This window comes from Leptodactylus fuscus, chromosome 1 (assembly GCF_031893055.1).
Source record: "Leptodactylus fuscus isolate aLepFus1 chromosome 1, aLepFus1.hap2, whole genome shotgun sequence".
NCBI lineage: Eukaryota > Metazoa > Chordata > Amphibia > Anura > Leptodactylidae > Leptodactylus > Leptodactylus fuscus.
The window spans coordinates 74,025,413-74,040,190 of NC_134265.1; the positions used below are offsets into that span (position 1 = coordinate 74,025,413).

At 39.4% G+C, this 14,778-nt stretch overlaps 1 protein-coding gene across 5 annotated transcripts in view; it reads left to right on the forward strand.

Annotated features, from left to right (window-relative positions):
- Positions 1–14,778, forward strand: part of APC (APC regulator of Wnt signaling pathway) — an 89,329-nt gene that overhangs the window by 65,172 nt on the left and 9,379 nt on the right. For 2 of the 5 annotated variants that reach the window (XM_075272133.1, XM_075272141.1), the window contains 7 exons: positions 5,956–6,075; positions 9,948–10,046; positions 11,491–11,869; positions 12,480–12,575; positions 12,655–12,794; positions 12,915–12,992; positions 13,905–14,021. In XM_075272133.1, coding sequence (XP_075128234.1) covers positions 5,956–6,075; positions 9,948–10,046; positions 11,491–11,869; positions 12,480–12,575; positions 12,655–12,794; positions 12,915–12,992; positions 13,905–14,021 — 1,029 coding nt within the window. Of the gene's footprint in view, positions 1–5,557; positions 5,878–5,955; positions 6,076–9,947; positions 10,047–11,490; positions 11,870–12,479; positions 12,576–12,654; positions 12,795–12,914; positions 12,993–13,904; positions 14,022–14,778 lie in introns of those variants that run through there. The other 3 variants (XM_075272155.1, XM_075272163.1, XM_075272148.1) reach the window with 3 other exon arrangements.

Below are 14,778 nucleotides of genomic sequence, written 5' to 3' on the forward strand. Positions count from 1 at the left end.
GGTGAACATGAACAATACACTAGGTTCACATTATAGCATCAGCTGTCCATTGTTCTGGTCCATCAGTTAATACTGTAATGGTCACTATTAACTGAAAAGTGCATGACTGCACCTGAGCAGTCACCTATCATCAAATTATCATTTGTACATTGGTTGTCCAACCACCAATCTGCTTACAATACTTGTATGGCTACCCTAAGGGCACGGCCACATGGTACAGCATCTGCAATGCAGTTACTGCAGTCGCATTAATGATATGGCCAATTCTAGCTGTTAGGCTGGGTTTACACAGCGCTTTTTTTTTTTTTTTTGCTGAGGAGCTGCATGCAGTTTTTAATTGCAGTAATGAGTTGCACTTGTATATATTTCACCTGTACATCTTCAGCCACTAAATTGGAAATCTCAGGTTTACGGGCATAGTAGAAATGGGCCACTTATTACAGTAATTAAAAACTGGAGTTCTTCAGCAAAAAAAAAAAAAAAGGCCTTGGAAACATAGCAAGTGTTTTTGGAAGGAAAGCGTTACTGCCTAATGTGATGTACCCATGTGTTTACAATTCAAGTAACAACTTCTTAAAGGGGTTGTCCCATCACAAGGATTCTATCTATACTGCTGGTTAATGTGGATGTAAGACTTTTCCTAAATACACTGCTTCAGCAAAACTGTTTTGTTTGTCCACTATCTTACTTTATTCAATTTTTTGTGGCCACAGCCCTGACCTAGCTGCTCCTGAGTCAAATGATGTATCTGCTGCTCTCAGGGGGGAGGGAGGAGGGGCTAAGTGCAGGGAGCCAGCCTGTGTATCTAGCTATTCCTGTGTCTACACCATGTGACCTAGGTCCTGCACTCAGATAGGGGAGAGGAGCTGCTTTCATTTCTTTTGTTCTCCCAGTTATCAGGCTAGCTAATACAATTGTGATCATTATGGCAGAGACAGGCAGTCTCTGTATGTAACACAGAATGGAGTTGCTGCTGCCTGTACTTCATAGTCCAATATGGGTGGGCGGAGCTACACGTGAATTTGGGGGCAGAGCTAAACGGCAGGTTGCCTGTGAAACCCCGCCCACCAAATGATGCAAGAAACCAGGAAGAAAGAAGATTTTACAAGAGTGAAGACTGCTGAGTATGTGAGGTGGGAATACCCCTTTAACCGTACTTTCAATAATTTTCCCAAAACACTCACTAACATCTGCAATCGGCTATATCATTGAAGGTGTATCAAGAAACATATATGTTTCGGAGAGAGGATAAATTGCTGATCGATGGGTGTATGACTGCTGAGACCTCTGCCGATCTTGAGGATGGGGGCATTTTACCCCCACTGTAAATGCAGTCACAGCAAAAGTGGTCGTGTCCCCTGGTGGACACAGATGCACCCCCACTCATTTCAGTGGGAATATCGGAGATAATCAAGTGTGCATCTGTGTCCACCAGTGGATTTAGCTGCTTTTCCCATTGCTGCATTCACAACAGGGGTAAACTGTCCCGTTCTCAAGACTAGTGGTTTTAGGGGTCAAACCTCCAATTATCAGCATCTTAAATTATATATATATATATATATATATATATATATATATATATATATATATATATAAATATGTTCTGAGGCATAATCCCTTTAAATGGACCGTATCGATTCTATAGTAGATGCAGCACCATGACCAGCCACACCTTTCATTCACCTTTCATTGGAGCAAAAGACATCATTATTAATTAATGAGGATTTTAGGGATTAGAAGGTCCCATAGTGTAGTCCCCTAGCGAGACTTAAAAAAAAAAAAAAAAAAAGCTTTTAAAAATGAATTCTGAACAAATGGGGAAAAAAAAATGAGCCACAGCAAAATTAAACCCAGAAATGAATGCTGAAAGAGCAGAAGACATATACAGAAGGTCTCCTGCTGGGCTGCTGTGTCTTCAGCCACAAACCAACAGAGGGGTGCAACTTAGAGAAGGGGTGGAACTTATTGAGCTGGGCACAGGAGGGAGGCTTCTGTAGTATCCGCTTATTACAGAAAGAGATATGACTGGGAGGAGAGGGGGCAAGGCTGAGCTCCTATGACACACACACAGGAGATTTCATTACATAGTTCTTAGTTTTAACTGTAACATGAAACAATATGGAACCGAGAGAAAGTGCAAATTTAATGGTGGCATTTTTTTTATTTTTTTTTATTTGTGTGTTTCCAAAATTGGTTGCATCCTTAAAGTGTGTCACCACCAAATGTTTTAGATTGTTAGTCCACCACAGCCGTGGCCACACCTGCTGGTGAATTGGTTGTCTTTTCTCTGTGCTGACCCATTACACAATATTGTGATGGGAGGGAATGCCAGGTATTGTGTAAAGGGGTTGTGGGGGGTGGAGTAGAGAGAAGAAAACAGGTGCACCAATAGGTGCGACCATTCCCCTGGTGAACTAGGAAACTAAACTGCATAAATTTAAAATTTGAAATTTCTCATCATTAGAGGGGAGGAACAGGAAGGGGTGGCTGTTTTTACTTGTGTGGTCATTTGAGGTTTAATAGACTTCCTTTAAGTAATGTCTTATGTGGTTGTGCGTCCTAAAAATAGTTTAACAATGTCTTTGGCTTTCTAATAGCATGCAAAGGTATTTTTGTGTGAGAAGCCATTGAATGGGAGTACTGTGTAGGTTTTCATTATGTGTATAGTTCGCAGTGAGCAGATGTTACGGCTTCTTCTGTGTTTTGGATAAATACCATGTAATGATGCCATTTTCTTCCTGGCACAGTACTCTTTAGCAGCTTCCGTTGTCTCCGCCTAATGCCTTTGACATTTTGAATGATGATAATTCTGTTTCTAAATTTGGATATATAATGAGAGCTTTATTAAATCACGTACACATTAAGCAGCCTTGGGGACGGCTTGTTTATTCTTCTTTATTTTGCAACTTCTATGCTGAAACCGCTTCAGGCACTAAGTAGCTGAATCCCTCTAAAGTTCCTCTTTCCTGGTTCATCAGAATTATGTCATTCCCTTCTAGCTAGATTTATACCAGAATATTATGCGCTGTAGACCCCAGCTAAACAAATCCGGATCACCTCTCCTTGTGCTAAATTTACCTTCATACATCATTGGCTATAGGCATTGTAGGGTACAATCCTAAGACTGATCTAGTCAGTGTGGTCCATCAGACGAGGCTGGTTACCGCTGCTTTAGCGGCCTGCCTCTCCCAGACAGCAAAGAGTTGATGTTACTGTGAACTTGGCAGAACCTGATGAAGACCCATTCTGGGCTTGACTTATGCAGTGCCCTGAGGATCATGAAGTTTCTTGCTGCGGCCAGCTTCCTCTTGGTATCTGCGTATCATTTGGGCATTCATTTTCTTCTCTGGATCCATAGATTTTCAAAAACGTCTATCCTTAGCCAACTGAGGTAGAGAGTCTTTATACTTTGAGACAATCATACTCAAGCATCTGAGTTAGTTAGAATTGTCAAATTCCAGACATCATTGAAAGGTATAGAGAGCCAATTGCTTTAGGTAGTTGAAATATAGATTGCAATACTTCTAACTTAGGTTATATCTAGACAGAGTTTTGTCCAGGGAACATGGTCCAATGGCAGACTGTATTTTCCAGGCTGAACATGGCTGTGTGAATGGAAATCACTGCATCATTGTGAGTTGTGGTACAGTCAGCTCCCAAACAGCCAGATCACTACGTTACTGAGCTCACAACTTTCTAGCAATTCAGTACTGTAGCAGTCCGGTTGTTTGGGATCTCACTATATCATAACTCACTGACTACAGTCTGGTAACTATGGCCTAACAAGGACCATGTTTCGTGGACGGACCTTAGTCATGTCAATATCGCCCAAAGAAGTTCTAAACATTTCATTAATAGATTAGCAAATTGCTTTGTGTTCCATTGGTCTTGCAGTTAAAAGTGGTTTTGCTTTGTACAACTTGGCACCCAGTCCAAACACGATAAAACATTTACTTCAAGAGAGGTCAAGGCTATATATATCAGTCTCCAGTGAGTAGGCCATTTTCTGGGGCTCACAGGGTAGTCAGTGTTTGTCTACCCACAGCCTTTTGTGTACACTCTCGGGTAAAGAGGACTGTTACATGTACAGCATGTAACGGCCAGTTCGTGGCGATAGCATTCATGTGAATTATGTACATGGCGTCATTGCAGGTGGACTGGCGGGGTATTTAATGGGTGAGTAGTGATCAGGACGGGTAGTGCTTTATATATATATATATATATATATATATATATATATATATATATATATATAAAATGTATGTGACTTGAAATCCCCTACTCTTAAGGAAATGTATGGAAAATCCCAGGCAATCCCTATATGTTCTGTGCACTGTATGACTGCATTTTTTGGTTAATGCTGTATGAAGCTGTATATATTCAGTAATATATGGCACTGTTTTTTCAACAAAGACTGTTATTTGGCCACTGGTTGACTATTATACAGATGCATTACTGTTTTTTTTTTGTTTTTTTTTGCAGTTTTATGCACTGCAGTTTTTCAGCACTACAAGCCTGTTTGTTAATATTGTATGGGCAATATTTGTGCAGTGGTCTGTGTGTTATTATATGTGAGCATATAATATATATATATATATATATATGTGGGTGTGTGTATCTCATTGTTGTAAAATAGAAAGTGATATATTGACTGTGTGTCTAGGACAGCAGGAGCTTTAAATACAGACCTGTGGGGAAAACTGGAGATTAAGATTCTACGGCAATGTTTCATGTGATTGTATAAAGATATATTTTTCCCCTGGGGCATATATGCTTACCACTAGCAGATTTAGGACACTTAACTAACCAGTCCATAAGGACATCCTTATGGTTTATTGTCTCGGATTCTCCTGACAGTTTCCCTTTAAGGTGAATTGAGAATTTTGGAGGGACTGTTTGAAGCCGTTTGACAGTGGAACAAATGTAATTGAGAAACTAAAAGAGGTCCAGGGCATAATGGCGGCAAAGCAGACTTGTCAAAGGCAATGTGTACAGCGAACATAAATAAATGGGTAGAATATCCTGCTTTTGTGTTTTACTGTTAACAAAAAGGCTGGATTTCCAAAACCCTTATAGCCGGTCAGATGGGCGCCTGATCATTAGCTCGGTATTGTGCTCTGCCCTTCATTTACATGTAGACATTTCCTAGGCTGGGTAACTTGCTCTCCTGCTGACAATGCAGCCCTGCTTTTCCTATAATGAGGCTTCCCTTCTGCGCCCCTTGACAATATACATCAGAGAATATATACATGCCAATTATCACAGGGATCTGTCATTCTGAGAGAGATCATGGGAAAAATTGCTACCTATGGTTTTAATTGTGCCCAGGTTGCTGTGCTCTAATAGTACGTCAACAATGTACAGCGTATTATTGATATTAAATTATACAGGTTATTGAATATATCTAAATGTAAGGACACATTTTCAGACGAAAGCCATAGTCTCCATTCAGTCTGAGGCTTTCTCAATTTATATGTACTAATCGTTTTTAAATAATATTACCATGGCATGTTTTCTAATGTCATTTGACAGTCTTCTGGAGTCTATAGCAAACAATTACTACAATTACCTAGCTGCCTTGTCTGAACAGTTGTGGCCTTGAAAGATGCATGAGGTCATGTGATGCTGCAGCAAAGCCGGAGCCTTAGAGCACGCTCAATATCCCTGTGCTTGTGCTAGAGCTCAGCTGGTGGAGGATGGTTTCCCGTGTCTCACAGCACATCCTTTGTCTTCCAGGGCTGTAATCCCCAGCCGGCACACGTCTCTTTTTTCACAGCATCAAATCTAAGCTTAGAGTCTGGACTGATAATCCTTGGTCTTCCATCTCTAGGATGTTACAAAGCTTAGTCCAGGAGATTTATGACAAGCGTTGACCTGGTACTTTGTCAGGTTTCAGAATCTTGTGAAGATTTGCTTTGTTGTCGTTCTCCATGTAACTCCTGTTCGCTCTTGCAGAGGCCATCGCAGAACAAGCATGAATCTGGCAGCAGAGATGCCGAGAAACCTCTTGACGGACAGGGGACTTCAGACGTCGCCACAAGCAGCACTGCTGGAAACGGCCAGGTGAAAGAAAATGTATATTTCCCATTTTTACTACAATGTATTTTAATGGTCGTACATTTCTACTAATGGCATGTGTGTTTGTAACAAAGCTCAAGCTGTAGAGAGGTCTGTAAGTGACGGATGAGATGAGATAAAGAATTCGCATGACAACCTGCCACAAGCATCTTTTTGTGCTTGAGTTGAAAATGCTGCGCTGTCAGTTCTCTAGTGCTCAGAGTGGGGGTCCTGTGTATTACAGCCAAACTGCTCACAATTTTCTTTGTTCGGGTAGACTGCAGGGATTTTTTTTCCACTTACAACTTTGAAGGTACAATGTCTATTAACAAGCTAGCTAGCGTTAGTGCAGATGAAGGTAGTAACTGTGCTGGCAACTTGTCAGAGATGTGCTGTATCCTCACCTTACTCTGCTAATATTATTTGCATTACGGAAGAGATGTTCCATATATGGGAGTCATTTTGTTTCGAAAATATACAAAACCTAAGAAATTCTAAGTACCAACAGGTTAATAAAAAGGCCAGCGCTGTCTTTGTCATAGTCTTATGTTACAGGTGATTTTTGCAGGTATGCATGTGCACAGTAGATTTTTATTATTGTAATTTATATATAAATGATGTGGTTAGAAATACTTTTTTTTTTTTTTTATTGCTGAATATAACCCTGATCATTTCTGTGATAAATTTAGTACATTTCCAAAGAAGTGACAAAAACACATTTCATTCTTAGATATGTCACTCGATAAAATCGGAAGCCACGTTAATATCTATTTCAGTGTCAGCTATGTTTAGCGCCTCCCGTTCTATTAACACATTACATGCTTTGGTGTTTGCTAGACAACACTCAAGTAGTGCTGCAATACCTAGGATTGTTTTCCTTGCAGCAGCCTATAGAATATTACAGTATGTAAAACTAAAGGGTAACACTTTTTGGTGAACTATTTGCCAGCTGTTTTAGTTACTTTGATATTAAGGGTATGTTCACATGTAGCAGATAGGCTGCAGGTTTTCCAGTACAAAATTGTGCCATATATTATAGTACAAATGTATGAAATGTTACAAAAGCTCACTCTGCAGGGAGGGGGGAGGACAAAAAACTGCAGTTTATTGTGAGTTTTTCACTGCAGATTTCATCCTTGGCAATCCTTGCAGGGTAAATTCTGCAGCACACTTTCAGTAATTCTGCATAAGAACTGTAGTAATAATAATGATAATACATTTTATTTATATACATATTTAGCCGCACTGTATAAGTTGAAGGGTTCAAGTACAGACAAAAAGATACATTACAAAGAAATAGTCACTTCACACAATGGGACTGAGGGCCCTGCTCGCAAGAGCTTACAATCTGAGGTAGAGGAGGTGACACAAGAGGTAGCAGGGGCAGCGTCGGAGGTAGCATTGCTTATACAATGGTCAGACAATTTTTTCATAGAGGTTACTGTCATTACACAGACATAAAACTGTATGAGCCGCCTGTATCACTTAATGGGGGGTTTTGCTGCTAAGGTTTTTGGTATGGATTTTCCTCTGCAGATCAGTCCTGTGTGAACATACCCTATGGGTTTTTTGACACATGACAGAAATTTCTACAACTAAAAATTGATATATCATTCATCTGAATGGGACTTGTAGAGATCAATGTGCTGCCCTTCAAAACAACCCTACAGATAAATGGAATTGATTTTCAGTTACACAAACTTCTGCAACGTAATCTGCCATGTGTGAACGCAACCTATATGTTTCTTTTACTTCTCTGTCACTATAGCGCATTGGCGTTGTACCGACTAATATACTGCTGATACTTGAGCCCTATTATGTTTTGAGATCAGTGGTTGTATACGCCAGTCTCTATAAAGTGTTGTATCCTATTGATAAAGCAAAACTGGAAATTGTCCCTTTGGTGTACATAACCTTTGACTTTTCTGTCTGCTAAAATGGTTGGCCATATGTTCTTACAAGTCACTGGCAGTAGTACTGTCTCTTTGTCCAAGTGCTCTCATGTGTAGGAAAGTTATTCCAGGCAGTATACTGGCCTAGTCATTGTTTAGACATAAGTATTATGTTATGCATTAAACAAATATATATACATTATGTAATATAGATCAGATCAGATATTTTATATAAACAACTTCATGGCACTTAGAGATGAATTGTGTTATGTTTAGAAGAGCATGAACATGTTGCATATTTAGAAGTCTGGCTAGGCAGATGCTACCTGGTAGAAAGGCCTCACCTATTTTGGAGCTGTATTTTGTGTATTGCTACTATTCTCATTTCCACTGTGTATTTGGTTAGTGTTTCCAGGCCAGATGGCTAGTGGCTGGAGCATAGGGCTTTTCATGGGACATCTGGGGAATCTTCTGGTGTGTGAGTGCTACAGGGGTGGAGAAGGTTAATCACTGCATGACTTAATGGATGGCGCTGTAATCCCTTCATACCCCTGAGACTCAGCCCGTATGCTTCTGTGTTTTTGGACCAGTGAATATTTTATGTTGCTGTGACTTGTGAGGAGGAACAAAAGGAGCAGCACCCTTACTATCATTGCCTTTTGTGCTGGGTGCAAAAAATAGGAGCATGTAGAATGGACTGTGTAAGAACCAGACTCAAGTCACCTTATAGGATCTCATAAGGACATGTAAGATATTTATCCATGGTGCGCTACTCTATATTTTGTATTGTTGAATTCCTAGTTTGACTTCTGCTTGGGAGATGCAGCTGTATTTGGATTGTGGACATTCTGTATCTGAAATTTCTTTGTATTCTGTGCTGGGTGCTATATAAACCATAACTTTAGCATGAAACTAAACCTGCATGTAGAGGATGAGGTCTCAAAACTATCATGGGTCCTTTTCTCAGGACTATATAAAAAATGTATGGATCTTCCAGAAACAAATTTGTTTCACAATAATTCATGAGTTATCCAGCAATTGATCAACATTTCATCTCCTTGTATCTCATGAGAACAAGTCAGACGTCACTAGTTGGGTTCTTCATAAGTTATGAAGATTAGGTCCCTTTGCCAGCTCTATGGTGACAGTGATGAATGGATTTCTAGAGGGGGGGGGATGTGTTTGTGTATGTATATAGAGATTCATTTATTCTTTTTTGTCTTTTCCTTGTGTTATCCTTTTTATTAGGCATCAGGCTCCAACACACAACACCAGCTCTGTAATGATCTATAAAATTCTAGGGATTTGCTGCCTGCAATACTATGCATTGAAAATTGGTCGCCAGTTGTCTTTATGTTAAATAATGTATTTTATACATTCATGTTTTATATTATTTATGACAAGCACTAGAACACATTTATTGCTAGTTCTTCTTTGTTTCTGTTGCATTGTTGAAAGGTATTTGTGTTCTTGTAGTATAATAAATTAGATATAAAATACCACTTTCCTTAGAGGAGGACTTTCACATCACCTCATACTTCAGATGAGTCCAGTATTACAATAGAACTCCTACAAAAAATATTCTCTGTCCCATCAAAATGTACAGTATGTAAATTGAAGTGAAGATACTTCTTACTGATGGCTGTATTTTAGTGTTATCTAGTTCCTTCTGGTCCTCACCTGTGTCACATGACCATCAATACGAGTATTCAACTGATAGTGTTTTATGAGTAAGAAATATCAACTTAAAGTTAAAGGGATATGACGGTAGCAGGGAACAATATTAGACATTGGAAAAGGAAAAAATAATCTTTCTTGACAAGACTAACCCCTCCCCTACAATGTCACTTTTCAATGCAATTTTGGGTGATTGTCTCAATGAGGTTTCACTGTACTTTGCTTGTATGTTGCTAAGAGCTACCAAGGTGTACCATGCTACTTCAACTAAAATATCTGGATCTGCTTTTGATTGACATTCAGTTCCTTTTCTAAATATAGGGCGTCACATCTCGTGGGGATCATGAGACCGCCAGTGTTATGAGCTCAAACAGTACCTACTCTGTTCCACGTAGACTCACCAGTCATCTCGGTACCAAGGTAAATGGACCATGTAACACTGCGTTAGTAATGCCGCTAAAGCCCAGTCCTCTGTATTTCATTTTGGTAACTGATGTAAAATTTTACAACCATAATTAAGACTGTTCACACTAGTGGGTGTTTATTATTTTATATACTGTGTCTCTGAAACTGTAGAGAAACTCTCCCGTCAATGCCATCATTTCTGATGGTGGATTTTGTGTGCCATTTATTGGCTTCTATTGAGGGGGGGGGGGACCTTATATAAAAGAGGTAAACTCCATGTCTTAAATGATGCTCATCACTCGCTAATCTCTTGCCATTCTGGTTTCAACACTGCCTGCTGGTCATTACCTTTAAGTCTGACACATTCCAAATTCATGGATCTGCCTGCTCAGTCCACTAATGACCAAAGTAGGTCACCTCTACATCAACTACAGTATATGGCTATGTGGGCACTTCCAGGCATTTCTGGTGTTAAGAGATACCAGAGCTGTACAGCACTGCGGAATATGTTAGCGCTATATAAATAAAATGTATTATTATTATTATACCATGAATTGGAGAGCAGTGAAACCGATACGCCAGGGATCAGTAAATTGAATGTCATTTTATTCACGTGTATCTCTTAAGTATTTTTATTTCTTAGAGAAACCTACTATTTTGGGAGGCAGGATAGCATAATTTGATGCCAATGTGAATAGAGACATAAACACTATACAGTAAAAAAAAAAAAAAAAATCGGATAAATTTATAAGACATAACATCCAGGCATGGGGCAGGTTTCTAGAGAGAGAATGAAACAGACAGATTAAATTGTTATTGAAGTAAAAACAAAAAAACTTACAACAGAGCAGCAAACCAACCAAGGTATTGTGATCTAGAAGTCCTGCTATGGTTTACCTAGTGACTCCATTCTGAGAGCGATCACTGATGCAGTATGTAATGTGTGTGTATGTATCCAAAGCATGGTGAACACTCATCATCTGTGACAGTATGAATTATGGCAATCTTTCAAAATAATGGCTGATACTGTAACAAAATCTGTCCCCTTGCTTTGTGTATTAAAGGGGTTTTCCACTAAGGCGACCTGATTCCTATCTACAGGATAAGGGATAAGTGTCTGATCACTGTGGGACTGACCTCTGGGATCATTGGCGATCACACAAATTATCCTTATGAATGAAGAGGTGGTACACATGCTTGGCCACAGTTTAATTTCTTTTAGAAGATCTTCCAGAACAGCATTCTCAGTCAGCCCAATAGAAGTGAGCAGTATGGTGGCCAAGCATGTACAGCTATGTATTCACATAAGGCACTTGTGTAATCATAGGGGTCCCAATGATTGGACCCTCATCATTCACACAGTTGTCCCCTGTCCTGTGGATATGAAAAACCTCTTTATTGTTTCAAATTTTGAAATATAAATTTTAATATAACCTGTTTCCTGTTAATCTATTTATAGGTGGAAATGGTATATTCTCTTCTATCAATGCTTGGTACTCATGACAAGGATGACATGTCTCGCACTCTATTAGCCATGTCAAGCTCTCAGGATAGTTGTATTGCTATGCGTCAGTCTGGATGTCTTCCGCTGCTTATCCAATTGCTACATGGAAATGATAAAGATTCAGTGCTGCTGGGAAACTCTCGTGGAAGTAAGGAAGCACGTGCCAGAGCAAGCGCCGCTCTTCATAATATCATACATTCTCAACCCGATGACAAGAGGGGAAGAAGAGAAATAAGAGTCCTGCATCTCCTTGAACAAATCCGAGCCTACTGTGAAACATGTTGGGAATGGCAAGAGGCACATGAACAGGGAATGGACCAGGACAAAAATCCAAGTATGACAGAATATAAATGACATGTCTGCTTGTACAAAGGGGAATGTGACAGATTGTTGGAAGATTTTGTGACATGACACAGAATGTCTGTCTTAGCTAAAACTGCATTCTCACAGATGAGGGTGACAACTTTGGAATTATCCATGTTGTTAATATATGTGATAACAGCTCAGATTCTGGCAAGTCAGCAGAGATCATATAGACTGACACCCTATTGACCACTTGCTTATTGGCCTTGTATTGCTAGTTATAGATTTTCTAGCACTTTTTATGAACTAATTTTCATTGGAGTTAATTCAGTATGTATTTTATTCTTGTTTAATATACAGAATTTTTTTTTATTATTTTTACAATACAGTTAAATGAGTGTTAGCTGAGCATGACGTATCCCAATTCTCCTCATGCTGCAGATGTCAGGGGGAAAAAGAGTCAGGTTGGGGGATTATAACATCCTTCGTTCTCAAGGGTGATGAGCCACTGAAAGAGGGCGATACCCATCTGAGCTGTGGGGCAACCTTAAGATTGTCTCTATTTAACATACTTGATATATGTCTATTTAACCCTACTTTGTATGACAACCTTTTACTCACATTGCCCTGTTTGGTTTTAGTGCCTGCCCCTGTAGAGCATCAGATCTGTCCTGCCGTGTGTGTCCTGATGAAACTCTCCTTTGATGAAGAACATAGGCATGCAATGAATGAACTTGGTAGGATTATGCACAAAGCCTTTAACCTGCACATTTGGGTGGAAAGTATGTTCTAAATGGTCTTTTTTTCTATGTACAGGAGGATTGCAGGCTATTGCAGAGCTTTTACAAGTTGACTGTGAAATGTATGGACTTATTAATGACCACTATAGTGTTACTTTACGGCGGTATGCTGGAATGGCTTTGACCAACTTGACGTTTGGAGATGTAGCTAATAAGGTAGTTATTATTTATGCTCTTTTTTTCTTTTTTCTTTTTTTTCTTTTTGGAGACCTCCACATTGTATAAAAAAAATAAAAATCTGAAGCCTATTGTTACACATATTTCTTTGCTTTTCAGGCTACTCTGTGTTCAATGAAAAGCTGCATGCGAGCCCTTGTAGCCCAGTTGAAATCAGAAAGTGAAGATTTGCAGCAGGTAACTTGTTTAAGGAGCTTATAGTATAAAGACCACCATATGAAAAGACATCAAAATAATACAAAATTGTGTTGTAGTAAAGGAGTTGTACAGGAGTTTGGCATATATTAGCTGAGTGTATACCGTAATTAAAGATGTGGGCACTTTCAGTAGCTGCAAATATTGATAACAGACAAGAAATAGCTCATGTCTCGGTCTATACATCTTGCCTAGCAGTTGTATAGACATCAGTGTATGCACCTCTGTATAGTAAGCCTTGTGTATGAGCTTAAGTGTTAAAAGGGTTTTTGTGACTTTAATATTGATGACCTATTTTGATGACCCTATAAGGGTGTGCTGTAGTGTCATTTACAGTAACTATGCATATCCATGGAGCTGTAACTATTCTAGACAGCCAGTGCCACATCCATCAATTGGAGTGCCAGGAGTTGGACGACCACTGATCTTATATTCAAGGCCTATTCTTAGGTCATATATTTTAAGGTTCTGCAAGAATCCTTTAGCATAAGATGATGATACAAATGACTTCCATGTTGGATACTTGCTAGAGCTACATTTGTATTCTGGTCTGAAAAACAGGATTTGAGGAACACTCCAAAATAAAGAAGAATCCACAATAAAGTTTATTCATTCATTGTCCAGTGTAAGGTTTCACCTTCTCAATTACTTGATCAAGTAATAAGTGTCAGTGTTCATCACATTCAGACTAAGCAAGATCACACAAGATTAAATACATCCAATAAGAAATGTATAGTGGTCTGTGTGGTCAGTGCAAGGGCGGAATCCAGTTTGACAACAAAGATACTACACGTTTACTGGTTATTTGGCTAAATTGTGCAAAAAATAGGTCAGTAATGTAAAAGAACGTATAACATAAAAACAATATTTATGTAATCTGTTTCTTTGTTGCAGGTCATTGCAAGTGTGCTCAGGAATCTTTCTTGGAGAGCAGATGTCAACAGTAAGAAGACCTTGCGTGAAGTTGGCAGTGTTAAAGCATTGACAGAATGTGCTCTTGATGTTAAGAAGGTAAATACCGTAATATTTTTCGGACTATAAGACGCACTGGACTATAAGACGCACCTAGGTTTTAGAGGAGGAAAATAGGGAAAAAAAATTTTGAAGCAAAAACTGGTAAAATATTTAATATATGGGAGTTGTAGTTTTGCAACAGCTGCAAGGCCACATTGACAGGTGACCCTGCAGCTGTACGGGGATGCATAGAGTGTTTTTTTTTTTGCAGGTCCAGAAGTACTTTTTAGTTTACCATTTTGGGGAATATCTATTGCTTAGATCACCTTGTATTGAAAAAAAAAACGGTGGTTTATGATATATATGATTTTCTACTTTTATATATATATTCTAGGGACAGGAGGTGATTTAGAACTTTTATTTATTTCATATTTTTATTATATATTTTTAAAGCTTTTTTTTTTTTTTTGTACTATTTTATTCCCTACCCCCGGGGCTTGAACCTGCGGTCACTTGATTGCAAGTCCCATAGACGGCAATACAACTGTATTGCCGTCTATGGGACATTCTGTGTATTAGTATTACGGCTGGTCATAGACCCAGCCGCAATACTAATATATAGCAGTGACAGGCCTGGGAGCCTCATTAGGCTCCCGGCTGTCACCCGAACAGGTCGGCTCCTGCGATATCGCCGCGCAGGAGCCGGCCTGCAACTTTACAGGTACGGGGCCGGTGGGGACCGGCCCCGGGGGAGAAGAGGCCGCTGATACAGACTGCAGACCCAGCATCCGCTGTACTAGAGAGGCGGATGCCG